A 15706-nucleotide genomic window follows, 5' to 3' on the forward strand; every position below is an offset into this window, starting at 1 on the left:
TAGGTTCTCATCTGGACGATAGGAGCTTCACAGATCTCGGACTCAGGTTTTCGGGTTATCGGATCTTAACCGAGACATAAAGCACTGAGTCAATCTACAAAACTATTCATGCATACTTACAACAATTAGACTACCTAATTAAAAGATAAAGTGCTATATAATAGAGATATTCATGCTCTTCAACTTTTAAAACTTCTCTTGATAAAAGAAATTTGATACACTTGTTCTTGAACTTTGTCAAGAGGCTTGAAATACTTCAGAGATTTCGATAGTAGTATTGCACCTAGGAAACAACTGCAAATACAAAGCATGCAACAACTAGCTAAGTTGTTTTTTTTTTTTTTTTTTTTGAAGGGGGAGCTAAGTTGTTTATTTGTCATCATTTCATAAACTTAAAAAAGATAAAATTTGTTGAAACAAATAGACTCTTAGTGATCCCTAAACCGACTTCTTTTATTGTCACATCATAAATACTCCGTATTTAGTGGTTCAGCAAAGGTAACATTAAGGAATAAGCAATAAAAGTGGGCTGCCATTGAAATTTTCATAGCCTTTTGTCTTTCAAATTTAAAGTGCAAACCTAAAGACCTCCATTGAGCAATTTTCAATAGCTTATTAACCAACGGGTGTAAATACATATAAGCTATAAATTTATCCTAAAATGATCAAAAGTCATCCAAAAATGATTAAGAATTACCCATTATAAGTTAAAATCATCTAATTATTTTTATTAATGAATTCCCTATCTCTAAAGATTGAGTAAAAATCAAATTTCAATGTGTAATACATTCATATTATCCTTATAAATATATATACTTATTATCTACATTAAAATATATATAAAGTTTAAAATTACGCTAAGATAGGATTAAAAGTTACCTAAATTTTGATTGAAATGTACCTTAAATTTGTTTAATGTACACGAATATTATTGTATACCTGATGTACACAATATTATTTGAACGTTATTTAAGTAAACCATAGCCACTAGCCTACTCATCCAACTCAAGTTCCAAACATCCCATATTAGCCTGTATCAGAAAAGCAATTAAATTTTATAAAATACAGTAGGGCAAGTTAGTTGTGAGTTGGATGTGAAGGCAATTTATGGTAAATTAATTAGAAGCTTGAAAAGGGAAATTAAGGAAGTAATTTAATGCAAAAAGCAATCAAACTTTAATGCTTATGGCACAATTGCAAAGTTTGTGGGTCGTGTTGTATGGCACATTTGCACAAATTAAATGCTCCAACTCAATTCCTATTACACATCATTGCTTTGCTGTGCTTACCACCAATACAGCGGTTTTGACAATGAAAAGCCATGATATTTCCTTCTAATATTGCCTTTTTATCTCGTCTTTTTCCTAGCTTTCTTCTCATGCTCTTCTTACATACCTCAAAACCAAAAATTTGTAAAATTATATATACTTTACTTCAATGGAGCTCAACAAGTATTCTAGAGTTTTTGCTATTTTGATCTTTTGTCTTTTACTCAATCCTTGCATCATTTCAGGTTTGTTATGGTTTGAATCTTTGTCATCAACTTTTCTTTTCTTTTTATTTTTTTTTTTTTGTTTCAATTTTGATGCAAATGAGCTAACAGTTTTATCAAAGACCTTACGGTCCCTTATTCTTAACTAATATACCAATGTCTCATTGACTTTGTCATCAACTATTTATTGATTAGTTCATAATAATAAGATGGGCGCAAACTAGATTAGTTAATAAATACAAGTACTTAAAGAGTGATATCAAAGATCAAATATGGTATATGTATATTCCTCAAAAAAAAAAAAATTAAATAAAATAAAAAAATTGGTATGTATATTTATAATCGCTTTAAATAAATTCTACCTTAGTCGCTTTTTAAAATCTTTTAATTTTAACATATATAGTTTGCTAATGTTTGATGCATTTGATTTGTAGGGGTGTCAAAATTAAAAGAAGAAGATGTATATGAGATTGATTATAGAGGTCCGGAGACACACTCACACATTCCACCTCCAGAGATATATAAAAGAAATCCTTACATACATCACAAAGTTGTGACAAATTCAAGGCAACCGGCTGCTATCAATATTAGGAAAATGGTAACATACACACTCTTTTTTCACACACTCAAATTGATTGTTTTTTATCTTTAAAGTGATTAAACTAGATCTTAACACATTTCTGAAATTGATCATAATTCTACCTGCGTTCCGCTAATTAATTACTCCATGTATATACTCATAATTCTAGTGTGCAAACTGGTAGTTTTTTTTTTTTTTCTTTTTCTTTTTCTTGGTTAATAAAAAATAATAATAATTTGTCTATTAAGACCTATAAACATTAGTCAAATGATCTGTACTGAAAATTCAAGGTATTGTGATAGTCTTTAGTAGAGTTGTCAAAAATCTACCCAGACTCACGTGATTTAAAATCAACCTGAAAAAAAAATATTAATTTTAGATATCGACTTTATTGAAAACAATAGTTTAGCATTTCTTAAAAAAAAAAAACCTAACCCGACTCTATCGAACTTGTTCCGAACGCCCTAAATGACTCCTCCACATTTTAGTATAAAAGTGTTCTGCTTAAGGTGATTATGAGACAAGTCTAAATTACACTTATTGACATAAAATACGACTAACTTTACCTATTGACACGTACTTGTTTGCATAATAATTGGGCAGTTGGGCACTAGAAGTACTAGCTAACATGAACTTATTACTCCAAGATAGATAACGTCAACAAAATAGTTTTAAAGACCAAATTTACATGCCATTTATTAGAGCTGAGTTGGTTTATTTATGTTCATATATATTGTATTTATATTAAGTTTATCTTATTGGGAGTTTTAGGCTAATTAGGTTTCCTAATGCATTGTGTGTGTGTGTGTATATATATATATATATATATATATATATATATATATATATATATATATATATATATACTATTTTAAGTCCCGTGCCATGCACGGTCATAATTAAATTTTACAATAAATAAATAATAAATATGGTGATAATTCAACAATAATTTATCCAAAAAAATTATTTGTAACAAAATAACTTAAATTAAATGTAAAGATTATTGAATTGGATTAGAAACTTAGACGATATAAGGTTTTATATAAGAAAATTAAATTATTTGCTTAGGTAATAATATGAAAATTTATTTTTGACACACGCACTTTGATCGGCATAATAATATGAAAATTTGTTTGAGTTTATTCTACTTTAGGATAATTAGTATTCCGTAATCAACTTTTTAAATATATTTTTAGTGAGTAGTAGGCCGGTTTTTTTTAAATAAAATAAAATAATCACATAAATAATGTTTAGAACAATTAGATTTAATTTTCCAATATATGTTATGTACGAAGTATACTATAACAAAATAATTTTGTTCTTATAAACGTTATGTATAGTTTTAAGATTAATACTCGTACAAAGTATGCTACCAAAATGATTTTTCTTTAAAATTGATATTGATAATATTATAATAATCTTGGAAAACAATATATTCCAATACCTTTTTTTTTTTTTTTTTTAAATCTATGTTAGTATTTTTATAATTAAAAGTTTCCTAGTATATATATATAGAATATATGTAAAAATTTTAATTGAGTAATATTGGATTAAATATGTTGTCAAAATGGAAATAACTATTATTATAGGTTATAAAATATATAGATGTCATCAAAATATGGCAAAAAAATTAAAAAGGAAAGGGAAAAAAAGGCGGGAAAATTTTTAACCAGGAAATGACAAGTGTCATTCCTGGTTTCGCCTTTAGTATATATATATATATATATATATATATATATATGTATATATATATATATATGTATATGTATATATATATATATATGTATATGTATATATATATATATATGTATATGTATATATATACATATATATATGTGTGTGTGTGTGTGTGTGTGATTAATATCAATACAAAGGCTAGGCCGTTTTCTCTAATATTTCTTGAGTTTAACATGGTATCACAACCTCTCTGATTTCTAGAGATTTTTTTTTCGATATTGGTGTGTCCATCAAATTAATTTTTGTTCCGTATTGAGTGAGATTAGGCTTCAATTTTTTATTCCAAGAAAATTATTATTTTTTCCCGAATTTAGGGTTTCATAAATCCTACATTGGTTGTTTTGTGGTGCACTACTCTGTTGCGTGTGCTGCTGTTCTTTGTACGCTGCAACTGTGCGTTGTAGTGTTGTGGTGCGCATCTTCGATGTGTGCTGCGTGAGTTTGGTATGCATTTTGCGTTGGTGTGCTGCGATAGTGGTGCGTGGTGCTCGGTGTGTGTGTGTGGTTTTTGCATCTTGGTGTGCGATGCTCAGGCGTGTTTGTGGTGCGTAGTGTGCATGCTGCTAGGAGTGTGTGGGCAGGGTGAAGGCAGTCCGTCTGTGTGGTGTGGTGTGTAAGCTGCTCTTGTGCGTAGTGTGTAATGTTTTAATTTGTGTGTGTCTTATTTGCTCGCGATTTGGTGTGATGGCTGGCGACGATAACGCTCCTCCTCCTCCTCCTCCAAAGTACAAGTCGTTCACCGATTATTATCTTCATCCAAGTGAAGGTTCTCAATTGGTGATTTGTCCGGTGTTGCTTACTATCGACAACTATAAAGAGTGGTCGAGTTCAATTCGCAACAATCTTCGGTCCAAGAGCAAGCTCGGGTTTGTTGATGATTCTATTGTTCAACCCGATCCAAAGCATCCAGATTTTCGACAGTGGGGTATTGTTAGTTCTACTGTTGTTGCTTGGATTTATAATACTCTTGATGTTAGTAGTCGTTCTACTGTTAATATTCTTAATGATGCAAAAAACTTTGTGGGATGACTTGCCAGATCGTTATTCTCGTGGTAACGGTCTCGTATTTTTAAATTGAAACATGATATTACTAATTGTAAGCAACGAGGTCGTTCTGTTGCGGTTTATTATGTTGAATTTAATAAATTGTAGAATTTATTATCTAGTTATGTGAAATTGTCTTTTTGTACTTGTTCCGCTGCGAAAGAATATGCTAAGCTGCATGAGAATGAGTTGTTGCATCAGTTTTGTCTTGGTTTGGAACCTAAGAAGTTTGGTTCTGTGGCGTCTACTTTGTTGATGAGTGATCCTTTGCCTTCTATGAACGTTGCTTATGTTAAAGTTGTTGCTAATGAGATTAAGCAATCTGTGTCTGAGGCACATGAGACCTCTTCTCCTTCTACAACTGTTGGTTTTAATGCAACAGGTACGGCTTCCGGTCGAACTTCCGAACGGATTGAGTGTATTTATTGTAAATGGTCTGGTCATGATAAGTACCATTGTTATCAGCTTCATGGCTTCTCGAGTGGGGGCGTGGAGGTCGTGGTGGTCGTGGAGGTAGTGGTGGTCGGTCATCTAGTAAAGGCAAGGGTGAGTTTGCTGGTGCTGTTGGGAATTCTCGTGGTAATAATGAGTCGATTTCTGAGTCTGATCGTGGAAGCATTCCTACGATTTCTGATGCTTAATGGAAGGAACTCATGTCTGCGGTAAAGGGTGCCAAGTCTGGTTTTTCGTCAGATGGCAACAAACTAGGTACGTATAGTTCCATTGATTGGCTCATTGACAATGGAGCTTTGAATCACATGTCTAGTAATACTGATCTTTTCACTAATTTACATGACATCTCTTCGCCTGTTGGTTTACCCAATGGGAAGAGCACGACAGCCCAACAAAGGAAGGAAGAGTTATTTTGTCTGATAGTTTAACTCTTAATAATGTTTTATATGTTCCTGCTCTTAAATGCAACTTGTTATCTGTGTCTCAATTATTAGAAAAAAATGCTATTTTATTATGTTCACTTACAAGCTATGCAATATTCAGGACCGCAGTTTGAGGAACCTGATTGGAGCGGGGGTCCAATGTGATGAGGTCTATATTTTTCGTTCGGTTCGTGCTTGGAATCTGCAGGCGAACAAAGTTGTTTTTTCATATGCAAGTTTGTTATGGAATAGGCGTCTCGGGCATCCGTCAATGCAAGTTGTGAGCTCTATTCTGGGAGTTTCTAGTAGTCGTAGTACTCATAGTAATGACAATGTTTGTTCTTTTGATTGTTCTATTTGTTTTATGGGGAAGCAACCCCGAAACTCTTTTCCGTTAAGTATGAATAAAGCATCTAGAATTTTTGATTTAATTCATTGTGATATTTGGGGTCCGAATAAGATTGTTTCAAGTTATGATGCTCGTTATTTCCTAACCATTGTTGATGAATTTTCTCGTGCAACTTGGGTATTTCTAATGGTTGGTAAATATTAGTCTCCTCAGTTGGTTCGTGAATTCTGTGCTATGGCTAAGACACAGTTTGGTCGGAAGGTGAAGGTTGTTCGTAGTGATAATGGCCAATAGTTTCTTAGTTAGGGGTTGTATTTTGCTCAGAAGGGTATTCTGCATCAAACGTCGTGTGTTGACATGGCTAAACATAACGGTCAAGTTGAGCGTAAACACCGTCAAATTTTAGATGTGGCCCGTGCTCTTCGGTTTCAGGCAAAGTTGCCCAAGTACTTTTGGGGTGAGTGTGTTATGACTGAGGTGCATCTTATTAATCGCACTCCTAGCTACTCCGGTCTTGAAAGGTAAAACCCCTCATGAGCTTTTATTTGGACAATCTCCTTCTTATGATAGTCTGCATGTTTTTGGTTGTCTTGCTTTGCTGCAAATCAACCTCGAATTAAGGACAAATTTGATCCTTGAAGTCGGCGATGTATTTTTCTCGGTTATCCTCATGGTAAGAAAGGTTGGCGATTTTATGATTTAGAGACAAATGATTTTATTTGTGAGCCGGGATGAGCAATTTATTGAAGAAAAATTCCCGTATTTGGAGTCTCTTCTGGATGACTGACGGTTATTGTGGGAAAGGTATTTTTCAAACCCACTGGTCTAGGATGATGATGTGAATATTACGGGGGGTGTTGGCGATCTTAATGGGGTCGATATAAGGTTTAAACTCTCCCCTTAGCCCCCACCGCAGTCGGGCCGCGGGGAACAGTGCCCAGCCGCAGCCAGGTTGTTGTCCCCTCTGCCAGCCCCCTACAGCCGCTGCAAACAAAGAAGTCCGCAGCCAGGTTGCGGCAACCTTCTCCAAACCGCAGCCTAGCTGCGGACCACACTGCACAGCAACTTGGCGCCTCACCGCAGCTAGCGGGGCAGTCCCCTGTTGCCAGCCAGACAATGCAAGCCGCCGGCGCTGGTCAGCCACCCCTTCCCTCGGTGGTCGACTGTCAGCCAATGGTGCCGGAGGGTGGTAGTTCGGCGTTTCGTGATAGTTTACGTAGTGACGAACGACCTACTACTATTGTTGAGAAAAATATTAATGATGAAAATATTTTTATTTCTCCAGATTATTTGAGGGGGCCGGGATTTCTTCGGACAATTTAGGTCGTGGTCATTATGAAAAACGAACTCCTTCGTGGCATCGAAATTATGTCACACATACTCTCATCACTGAAAATATGGACCTCGCTACATCAACTATCGACCCTCCTCAATCACATTCCTTAGGTAAACCTTTCCCTATAGCTTGTCATGTTAAATATAATCGTTTTTCTATGAGACACATGTATTTTTTGGCGACGATTACCAAGGGAAAGGAACCGTCTTCGGTCATAGAGTCGGTTAAATACGTCAGTTGGTGTAAGGCTATGCAAGATGAGATCGATGCTCTTGAACGCTATGGCTCATGGACAAAGTTTGCAGGTTATGGAAGTCTTTATATGGCTTGAAACAGGCCCCGAGACAGTGGTTTTCAAACTTGTCTAGTGCTCTGCGAGGTTTTGGGTTTAAAAACTCATTTGCTGATTACTCTCTGTTTAGCTATTTACAAGACAATGTTTCTTTTCATGTGCTGGTTTATGTCGACGATTTGATTATTGTAGGCTCCTCTCATGATGCGATTTTTCGGTTTAAAGCTTATTTGGGCAAATTCTTCTATATGAAGGATTTGGGTTTGCTTAAGTATTTCTAAGGCATTGAGGTTGCTCGGAGTCCGGAAGGCATCTTTCTTTCTCAGCAAAAGTATGCTCTTGATATTTTGACTGAGGCAGGAATGTTGGGTTGTAAACCCATTGACACTCCGATGGAGCAGAATCATCGTCTTGCACATGCTTTCAGTGAGCCGTTTGCTCATCCGGAACAGTATCAACGTTTAGTGGGTCGTTTGGTTTACTTGTCGGTCACTCGACCAGAGTTGAGTTATTTAGTTCATGTTTTGGCATAGTTTCTGAGTGATCCATAGGTTTCTCATTGGGATGTGGCTATTTGGGTCTTGCGCTACCTTAAGGGTAATCTGGAACAAGGCATCTTGTTGCGACCTATGTCAAATTTACGCTTGACCGCATTTTGTGATAGCGATTGGGTGGCGTGTCCGTTGACTCGGCGTTCCTTGTCTGGTTATTTTGTTTTCTTTGGTCGTTCCCCTGTTTCTTAGAATACTAAGAAACAACCTACTGTAGCCACATCTTCGTCTGAAGCCGAATACAAGTCTTTTTCTCTCACTACTCGTTTGATGAAATGGTTGAAACAGTTGTTGTTTGTTCTTGGTGTTAAGCATTCAAAGCCTATGCAATTGTTTTGTGATAATCAGTCGGCTTTGCATATATCTAAGAATCCGGTTTTTCATGAACATACAAAGCATATTGAGGTAGACTGTCGTTTTGTCCGTGATGAGTTGATAAACGGTAATATTTCTACCTCCTATGTTTCGACAGGTCATCAGTTGGCAGATATTTTAACCAAGGCTCTTGGACAACAATAGTTTGGTTTTCTTTTACGCAAGTTGGGAATTCGGGATTTGCATGCTCCAACTTGAGGGGGAGTATTAGAGCCGGTTTGGTTTATTTATGTTAATATTGTATTTATGTTAAGTTTATATTATTAGGAGTTTTAGACTAATTAGGTTTCCTAATGTATTATGTATATTATAGGTGTCGTTTAAAGCGCGCCTACGTTAAGCATGTTGTGAATATGCTTGGCACTCATAGGAAGTGGGAATTCACGTATACGATTAGGGACAAATAAAGTAGGGAGCCGCCAACAAGTTTTAAGGAACTTGTAAACCGTTCACGGATCATTTAAGGCAACTACAAATAAGGGACAACGAAGGCAACAACGATTAACCCGTGAAGGTTACACCCCATTCATAATCCATGAGATTACTAACTCCATATGGTTCAGAACCACGAAAGGAGGATCGGGGATGATGGTACGAAGTGAGTCATGGATTCATATTCGCCTATATTGGCCTCTACGCGATTCTTATAGTGAAAAGTTATTCCTGCGATGTCAAAGGCATACAAACAAAATATTCAATTTTCTCCAAACTATTATTAATAACTTAAATTGATTGAATATTAATGCAACATATAATTCTAAAATATCGTGATCACTTGAATTAATAACAAGATTAAAAAGGAACCTAAACCGGTCGTCCAAATTATCTTATTAGGCGTGATTTTCAATTACATATTCCCTTGAACATGCAATATGGTGATCAATAAATATAATAGAATAAACATTAATATTGGAAGCAATTCAACAATAAATTGTTAGTCAAATCAAATCATAAAAATAATCGTATTCATGATACTAGCAATATTTATAATAAGAGTAATTAAGTGAATTAATTACTCACTTTCCGCGTTTTCTTGAATTTCTACATCATTAATAAATTGTTGGTAACTTCAATATAAATATAAATCAAACTGAAATTAAATTAAATTAAAGGTTGAGTTGATTTGGTCCAAACCCTCATTTAATTATACCTTTCACGCCTTAATTTAATTATAGAACTTTTGGTATTGTATGAACTCCTTGGAGTGTTTAAGGAAGGAATGATGTAGTTAGGAATATAGGTTTAAGGCTTAGAATATGTGTGTGTGTGAGAGAGAGAGAGAGAGAGAGGGGGAGAGAATGATTTTTGGTGTAGAAGAGAGGAAGAGAGAAGTATTTGTTGATCAAGCTTGTTGATGATTGAAAAAAGGGGTGATATGACCTCTATTTATAATGAAAAAAGAAGGGTCGAAGAATTAAGATAAAATTCGAATTTAATCAGAATAAAACCCGATAGACAGCAGTTTTTGCGATATTTGTTTTTATCATATCTTTTGATACACAAATCAGAATAAAATAAATAATATGTTGTTGGAAAGCTGTTGAAGTCTACTTTCTAAACCAATTAAAATCAGATTAAAATAGTTTTTAGAATGAAAGATATGGCCGAAATAGTGGGACGGTGTCAGTTTTAGATAGAGTTTGGTATTTCTGTTATATCTTTTTCATTATAGGTCGGAATTTATATTATAATATACGGCTATTTCACCAAATACAACTGAGTACTTTAAAAATTCACCAAATGTCATCGGGTTTTTCAAAATTCACCAAATGCCACTGACAAACATTATATTATCATGGCGTGCCATTATTGAGGTATGGCCGTTAACTATCCGTTACTATATTTCTTAATTCACCAAATGCCACTGACTATTTTTGATTTTTCGTGAAATGCCATTTTTTATATAAATTATTACACAATATACCTATCACCTACTGAGTTATAACGGCTAGTTAGTTTCACCTTTTTTGAATTTCTTTTTGGGGTAAAATGGTCGTTACACCCAATTTGTTGTATCAATTTGAATGCACAGCTAAATTATTATGTCATTAACATTAGAAGTCAACAGTGTTGAATAATTTAGAGTGATCGACCGACGGAGCAGATTTTCTCAACCTCACATACGCGCCCGATCAAGTGGTGATAACCTGATCGAGTAGTAATTCAATGAGTTTTAACCTCATCTCGCGTTCGATCGGATTGCGTTAATGGAGTTTACTACTCCTTTATTTGCTCTTATTACTAGTTTAATTAATTGTAGCACCATTTTATAAGAAAATAATTAAACACCATGCAATTTGTCTCAAATACTCTAAATTATTCAACACTGTTGACTTCTAATATTCAAAAACTAGAATGGCATAACAATTTAGCTGTGCATTCAAATTAATACAACAAATTGGGTGTAACGGCTATTTTACCCCAAAAAATTCAAAAATGGTGAAACTAACTAAGCGCTATAACTCACTAAGTCATAGGTATATTGTGTAATAATTTATATAAATAATGTCATTTTATGAAAAATCAAAAGTAGTCAGTGGCATTTGGTGAATTAAGAATTATAGTAACGGATAGTTAACGGGCATACCTCATCAATGGCACGCCATGATAATATTATGTTTGTCAGTGGCATTTGGTGAATTTTGAAAAACCCGATGGCATTTGGTGAATTTTTAAAGTACTCAGTGGCATTTGGTGAAATAGCCGTATAATATATCATCGGAAAGATAATTTCAAGGGCTATCCAAACATCTAATGTTTGAATACAAACTATGAGGCACGAAAATCATATCTGACTATTTTTTATCGTCTTTCAATTTGGATAGAATTAGGATTTTCAAAAAGAGGAGTTTTATTCAATTTCAAACTCTTTAATCTTATCTTTTCAAAAAGGATAATTATTATCTTGTAGAAACTTATATAAGCTTCCAATTAATCCTAATTGGTTTAGGAATGATATTTAATCCTTTGGACCCTCCACATGATCTTTGGGTGGTAACTAAGGTGGACTTAGATTCGATTTAGACTCAATTTAGTATTTTGGCCACAACTTATTCGTTATAACTTTGATTTGGGCTTATAATATATCGTTGGAAAGCTCTTTTCAAACCCCATCCAACTATTTAATCATTGGACTCAGATTGTGGACCAAAATAAACTAGTATAAACTTTTTTATAAAAAGGACAGGAAATGAATTATTTTAAAGGACGCGAAATGAATTATTTTGGGTTTAAAGACACGAAAAGAGGAAAATAAGTTATCATTTTGGGAAATGGGATAGGAATTGGGTTGGTTTATGGTATTGGGATTGAATATAGGTTTAAGCACTCTAAGATTAAATATTCAACCCGACAAATAATTGCGGTGAAAGGTTGTTCATCATCGGGTTTGGTTTTGGGGAGATATTTTTAGGTGTCTACATATATATATATATGTGATTAATATCAATACAAAGGCTAGACCGTTTTCTCCAATATTTCTTGAGTTTAACACCATTAAGTTTATTTAACACAATATTTATTAAAAAAAGTGTTTAATGAACAAATTAATGCCAATAATGTAAATAAAACGACAAATGCATGTCGATTCATTATACTAGGGGTCATATAATTATGTAATTGAGAAAAATGTACCCATGTTTATTTAAACCCAAAGAGATTCATTTTGTTTTAAAAAAATAAATAAATAAATAAAAATGAAAGTTGTCATTAAGTGAACAATGAGAGGAGTAACATATTTGGAAAATTCTCAATGGTAACACTAAAATTTTTAATTTTCTCATTGGTAAATTGCAAAAATTCTTATTGTCCTTGATAAACTTTAATTTTTTATAATTTTAAATGGTGAACTTAATGATAAATTTTAATTAAATATTTAACTATAATTAGGTTGTAGTTACTTTTTTTCTTTTCTTTTTTACATTTATTTTAGAATTTTTTATTAAAACAATTACCCATTTCCCCAATAGTCAGCCACTTCTCCCCGGTCCCACCCATGCCGGCGTCCAGCCTCCTCTTCGCCGACGCGCTGGCCTCCTCATGTCGCCCGTCTCCATCCCTCTTAAACCACCAACCCCTTACATACATTTGAATCAAACAATTGGTAACAAAGATCGTGGGTTCGAAAAAATTGGAAATTAATTGCGTATTATCAACACCCTCAGCCCTAAATCCGCCTCTTCGAAGTCTCAAATTCTCGATCAATTGCTGTTCTTAGTGGCGAATTGGTGGTAGCGGGATGTAGAGGTGCGATTTGTGGCAGCGGGATGCAGAGGTGTAATTAGTGGCGAATTGGGTGAAGGTGGTTTGGTAGCGAATTGGGTGAAGGTGGTGGCTCAAAGGTGGTTTGGTAGCAAATTAGGTGGACGAATTGGGCGAAGATGGTGAATTGAATGAAGGTGGTAGTTGTGGTTGGTGGCTGTTGTGTGTTTCGGTGGCTGCTATTGCGGTGGATGAATGGTGGTGGTTTCGTGGCGTGGATGTACACAAGTTGTGGCAGGTGGTTAATAGTGGTGGCTAAAGTGGTGGTTGTTTGGTGTTTCAGTTGTTGTTGGAAAGGTGAGGAGGAAGAAAGAGATAATGAAGATGATGATCTTGATGATGACATTTTACGTGAGGATATTTTAGGGTTTGAGTGTATTAAGTGAGGACATTTTATGAATTTTTTTTTTATTTGAGAAAACTTTAAACATGGTTAAGAATTAACTAAATTGTTTCATTAAGTTTACCATTGAAAATTATAACAAATTGAACTTTACCAAGGATAATAAGAATTTTTGCAATTGACCACTGGAAAAATTAAAAAGTTTAGTATTACCATTGATAATTTCCCAACATATTTTGATTGTAATCCTTTTTCTTATTTTGCAGGGAAAGTAAGTTGCTCATTTTCATGCAAAGGGAAAGGAGTTGTATATATATATATATATATGTATATATATATATATGTATATATATATATATATATATATATATATATATATATATATATATATATATATATATATATATATATATATATATTCAACTTTGGTTTTATAGTGTTCATCAGTTTTATAAGAATAAAATATGTTGTATCTAAAGTTAATTAATAATAATGTGATTCATACTAAGGCAATTTGTTATATAAAACCTCTCATTGTTACAACTATATATAATACAATGCTTTGGATTTAAATCTTGTAATCGTTGTTCTATCACTTCTATGTGTTTCAATTGTTTCTATAGCCATAATTAAAGGAAAATTTAGAATTTTAAATGCATTGTCTAATTATAATATACTAGCTTTTGGACCTGTTAGATGCACAGGCTATGGTTAAGTTATAAATTTATTTAAAACTTTACAAATTATCTTGTCACCAAAAAAAATTAAAAAAAAAATAAATTTACAAATCACTAGAAGGAAAATTTGTAAATTACTACCTTAAAAATAGTGCCTTTGTGAATTACTAACCCTAAAAAAAAGTTGTTAATTACTACCCCAAAAACCACTTAATTCTAGTAACTATTACCTTTTTCCCTAATCAGCCTACTTAATTATATAATGACATCATTATCCATTAAAATTGTAATAAATAGTTTTTAAACCTTAGTTATTTAGATTAACCCTTGCACCACCTCCGGCAGCTCCTCCACCGTGAATCTCGTTCCCTTTTCGATCCCCCACCGCAAAACCCACCCTTCCCATTCCCCCACTACGAAATTCAATCTAATCCCCAGTCATTCCCCCGCCACGATTACCACCTCCCTCCTACTTCCCACCACAATTTCTACCCCCACCCCTTCCCCTATCATGAAACTCATCACCCTTCCTTTCCCCCACAACGAATTGCAGCCCCATCACGTGGCTAGACTGTTTTTGAGGCTTGGGGGAAGACGAGAGGTGATAATCAAGGTTTGGGAAAAGGGAAGGGATGAGTTTTAAGGGTTGGGGCAAAGGGAGTGGCATTAATAACGGTGGGTTAGCGGTACGTGAGAGAACGCAAGAGGGTAGGTTTCGTGGTGGATGACCAAGAGGGGGATGAATTTTGGGGTGGGGGAGCTGCTGGAGATAGTAAAGGGGAGTTGCTAGAGGTGGTGCTAAGGTTTAGATAATTAATTAAGGTTTTAAAGCTACTAATTACAATTTTATCAAATAATTATGTCATTAAAATCTTAAGTAGGCTAATAAGGGAAAAAGGTAGTAGTTACTAGAATTAATCGGTTTTAGGGGTAGTAATTAACGAGTTTTTTTTAGGGGTAGTAATTCACAAAGGCTCTCTTTTTGAGGTAGTAATTCACAAATTTTCCTTACTCTTGAATTCATTTATCGTCTTTTGGCATATTATTATATTTTATGAATTAGTGGTAATAGTTGTGGAAAAAATTGCTTAAACATGTAAAATAAAATCTTTATTTGCATGATATATTAATCAACAATTTTTATAAAAAAAATAAGTATCAAACACTTATTATAATTTTATAATTTTTACATCAAATATGAATGCATGATATTCTTCTTTAGTCTTTACATCAAGTACGCTTAATATCTTGAAAAATAAATGCCCATGATATGCAAACAATGTTATCCTATGAAATTTGCATAGGAATCTTGCATGAAAATCTTTACTTTTCTTGTCAAAAAGTCTTCCTTCTTTGCCGCCTCAATATTTTCCTTTTCAATCATCATCTTTATTGTTGTAGAAAATTTACATGGAATTTTGAGGGATGTTTCTCTAATTATTTTATTTTTTTGGAACTTAAGTAGTTTGAAAAGCTTTATTGAAAATTCGTATTTATATTAGAAGAGAGGGAAGATAAGGGGTCAAAGAATTGAATTATGAATGTGAATAAATTGAATTAAAAGATGGAATAATGAGAAGATGAGAAGGTTTAAGAAATTTATTTGGTTATTTAATTAAAATAGAGATTACAAAATATAAAGTTATTGAGAAATAAAGGGGGAGAAAAAGAGAATTTTGTTTTTTGAAAACATTAGGAGAGAAAATGAATAAAGAAAAGTGAAGAAGAATGAGGACATATGTCAATTTTGGTTTGTGCTTTTAAATACTAAGTTTAGATTTGTATGTAATACTCC

General features: G+C 33.7%; 1 protein-coding gene across 7 annotated transcripts; it reads left to right on the plus strand.

The window, feature by feature from the left end:
* Positions 1-1215: 1215 nt before the first annotated feature.
* Positions 1216-13557, plus strand: LOC145623959 (uncharacterized). 7 transcript variants are annotated; one of them, XM_081676876.1, is made up of 5 exons: positions 1216-1513; positions 1927-2090; positions 4124-5235; positions 5319-5561; positions 5858-8714. In XM_081676876.1, the coding sequence occupies exons 3-4, from the start codon at positions 5109-5111 to the stop codon at positions 5492-5494; spliced, it is 303 nt and encodes a 100-aa protein (XP_081533002.1). In that variant the 5' UTR covers positions 1216-1513; positions 1927-2090; positions 4124-5108; the 3' UTR covers positions 5495-5561; positions 5858-8714. The 7 variants fall into 7 exon arrangements, 3 of the variants coding, with proteins under 3 accessions (XP_081533002.1, XP_081533001.1, XP_081533003.1); XM_081676875.1 differs by having other exon boundaries at positions 5850-8701; XR_014110336.1 differs by having other exon boundaries at positions 1219-1513; positions 4536-5235; positions 5850-6425.
* The last annotated feature ends 2149 nt before the right edge of the window (positions 13558-15706 follow it).

Source organism: Chenopodium album, chromosome 3 (assembly GCF_948465745.1).
Source record: "Chenopodium album chromosome 3, dcCheAlbu1.1, whole genome shotgun sequence".
NCBI lineage: Eukaryota > Viridiplantae > Streptophyta > Magnoliopsida > Caryophyllales > Amaranthaceae > Chenopodium > Chenopodium album.

Excerpts from the sequence above, each read along its gene's own strand:
- LOC145623959 (XM_081676876.1), top strand. The coding sequence starts at position 5,109 with ATGAGTGATCCTTTGCCTTCTATGAACGTTGCTTATGTTAAAGTTGTT. Across the intron at positions 5,236-5,318 it reads TGTTGGTTTTAATGCAACAG|CTTCATGGCTTCTCGAGTGG; the intron begins GTACGGCTTCCG and ends CATTGTTATCAG.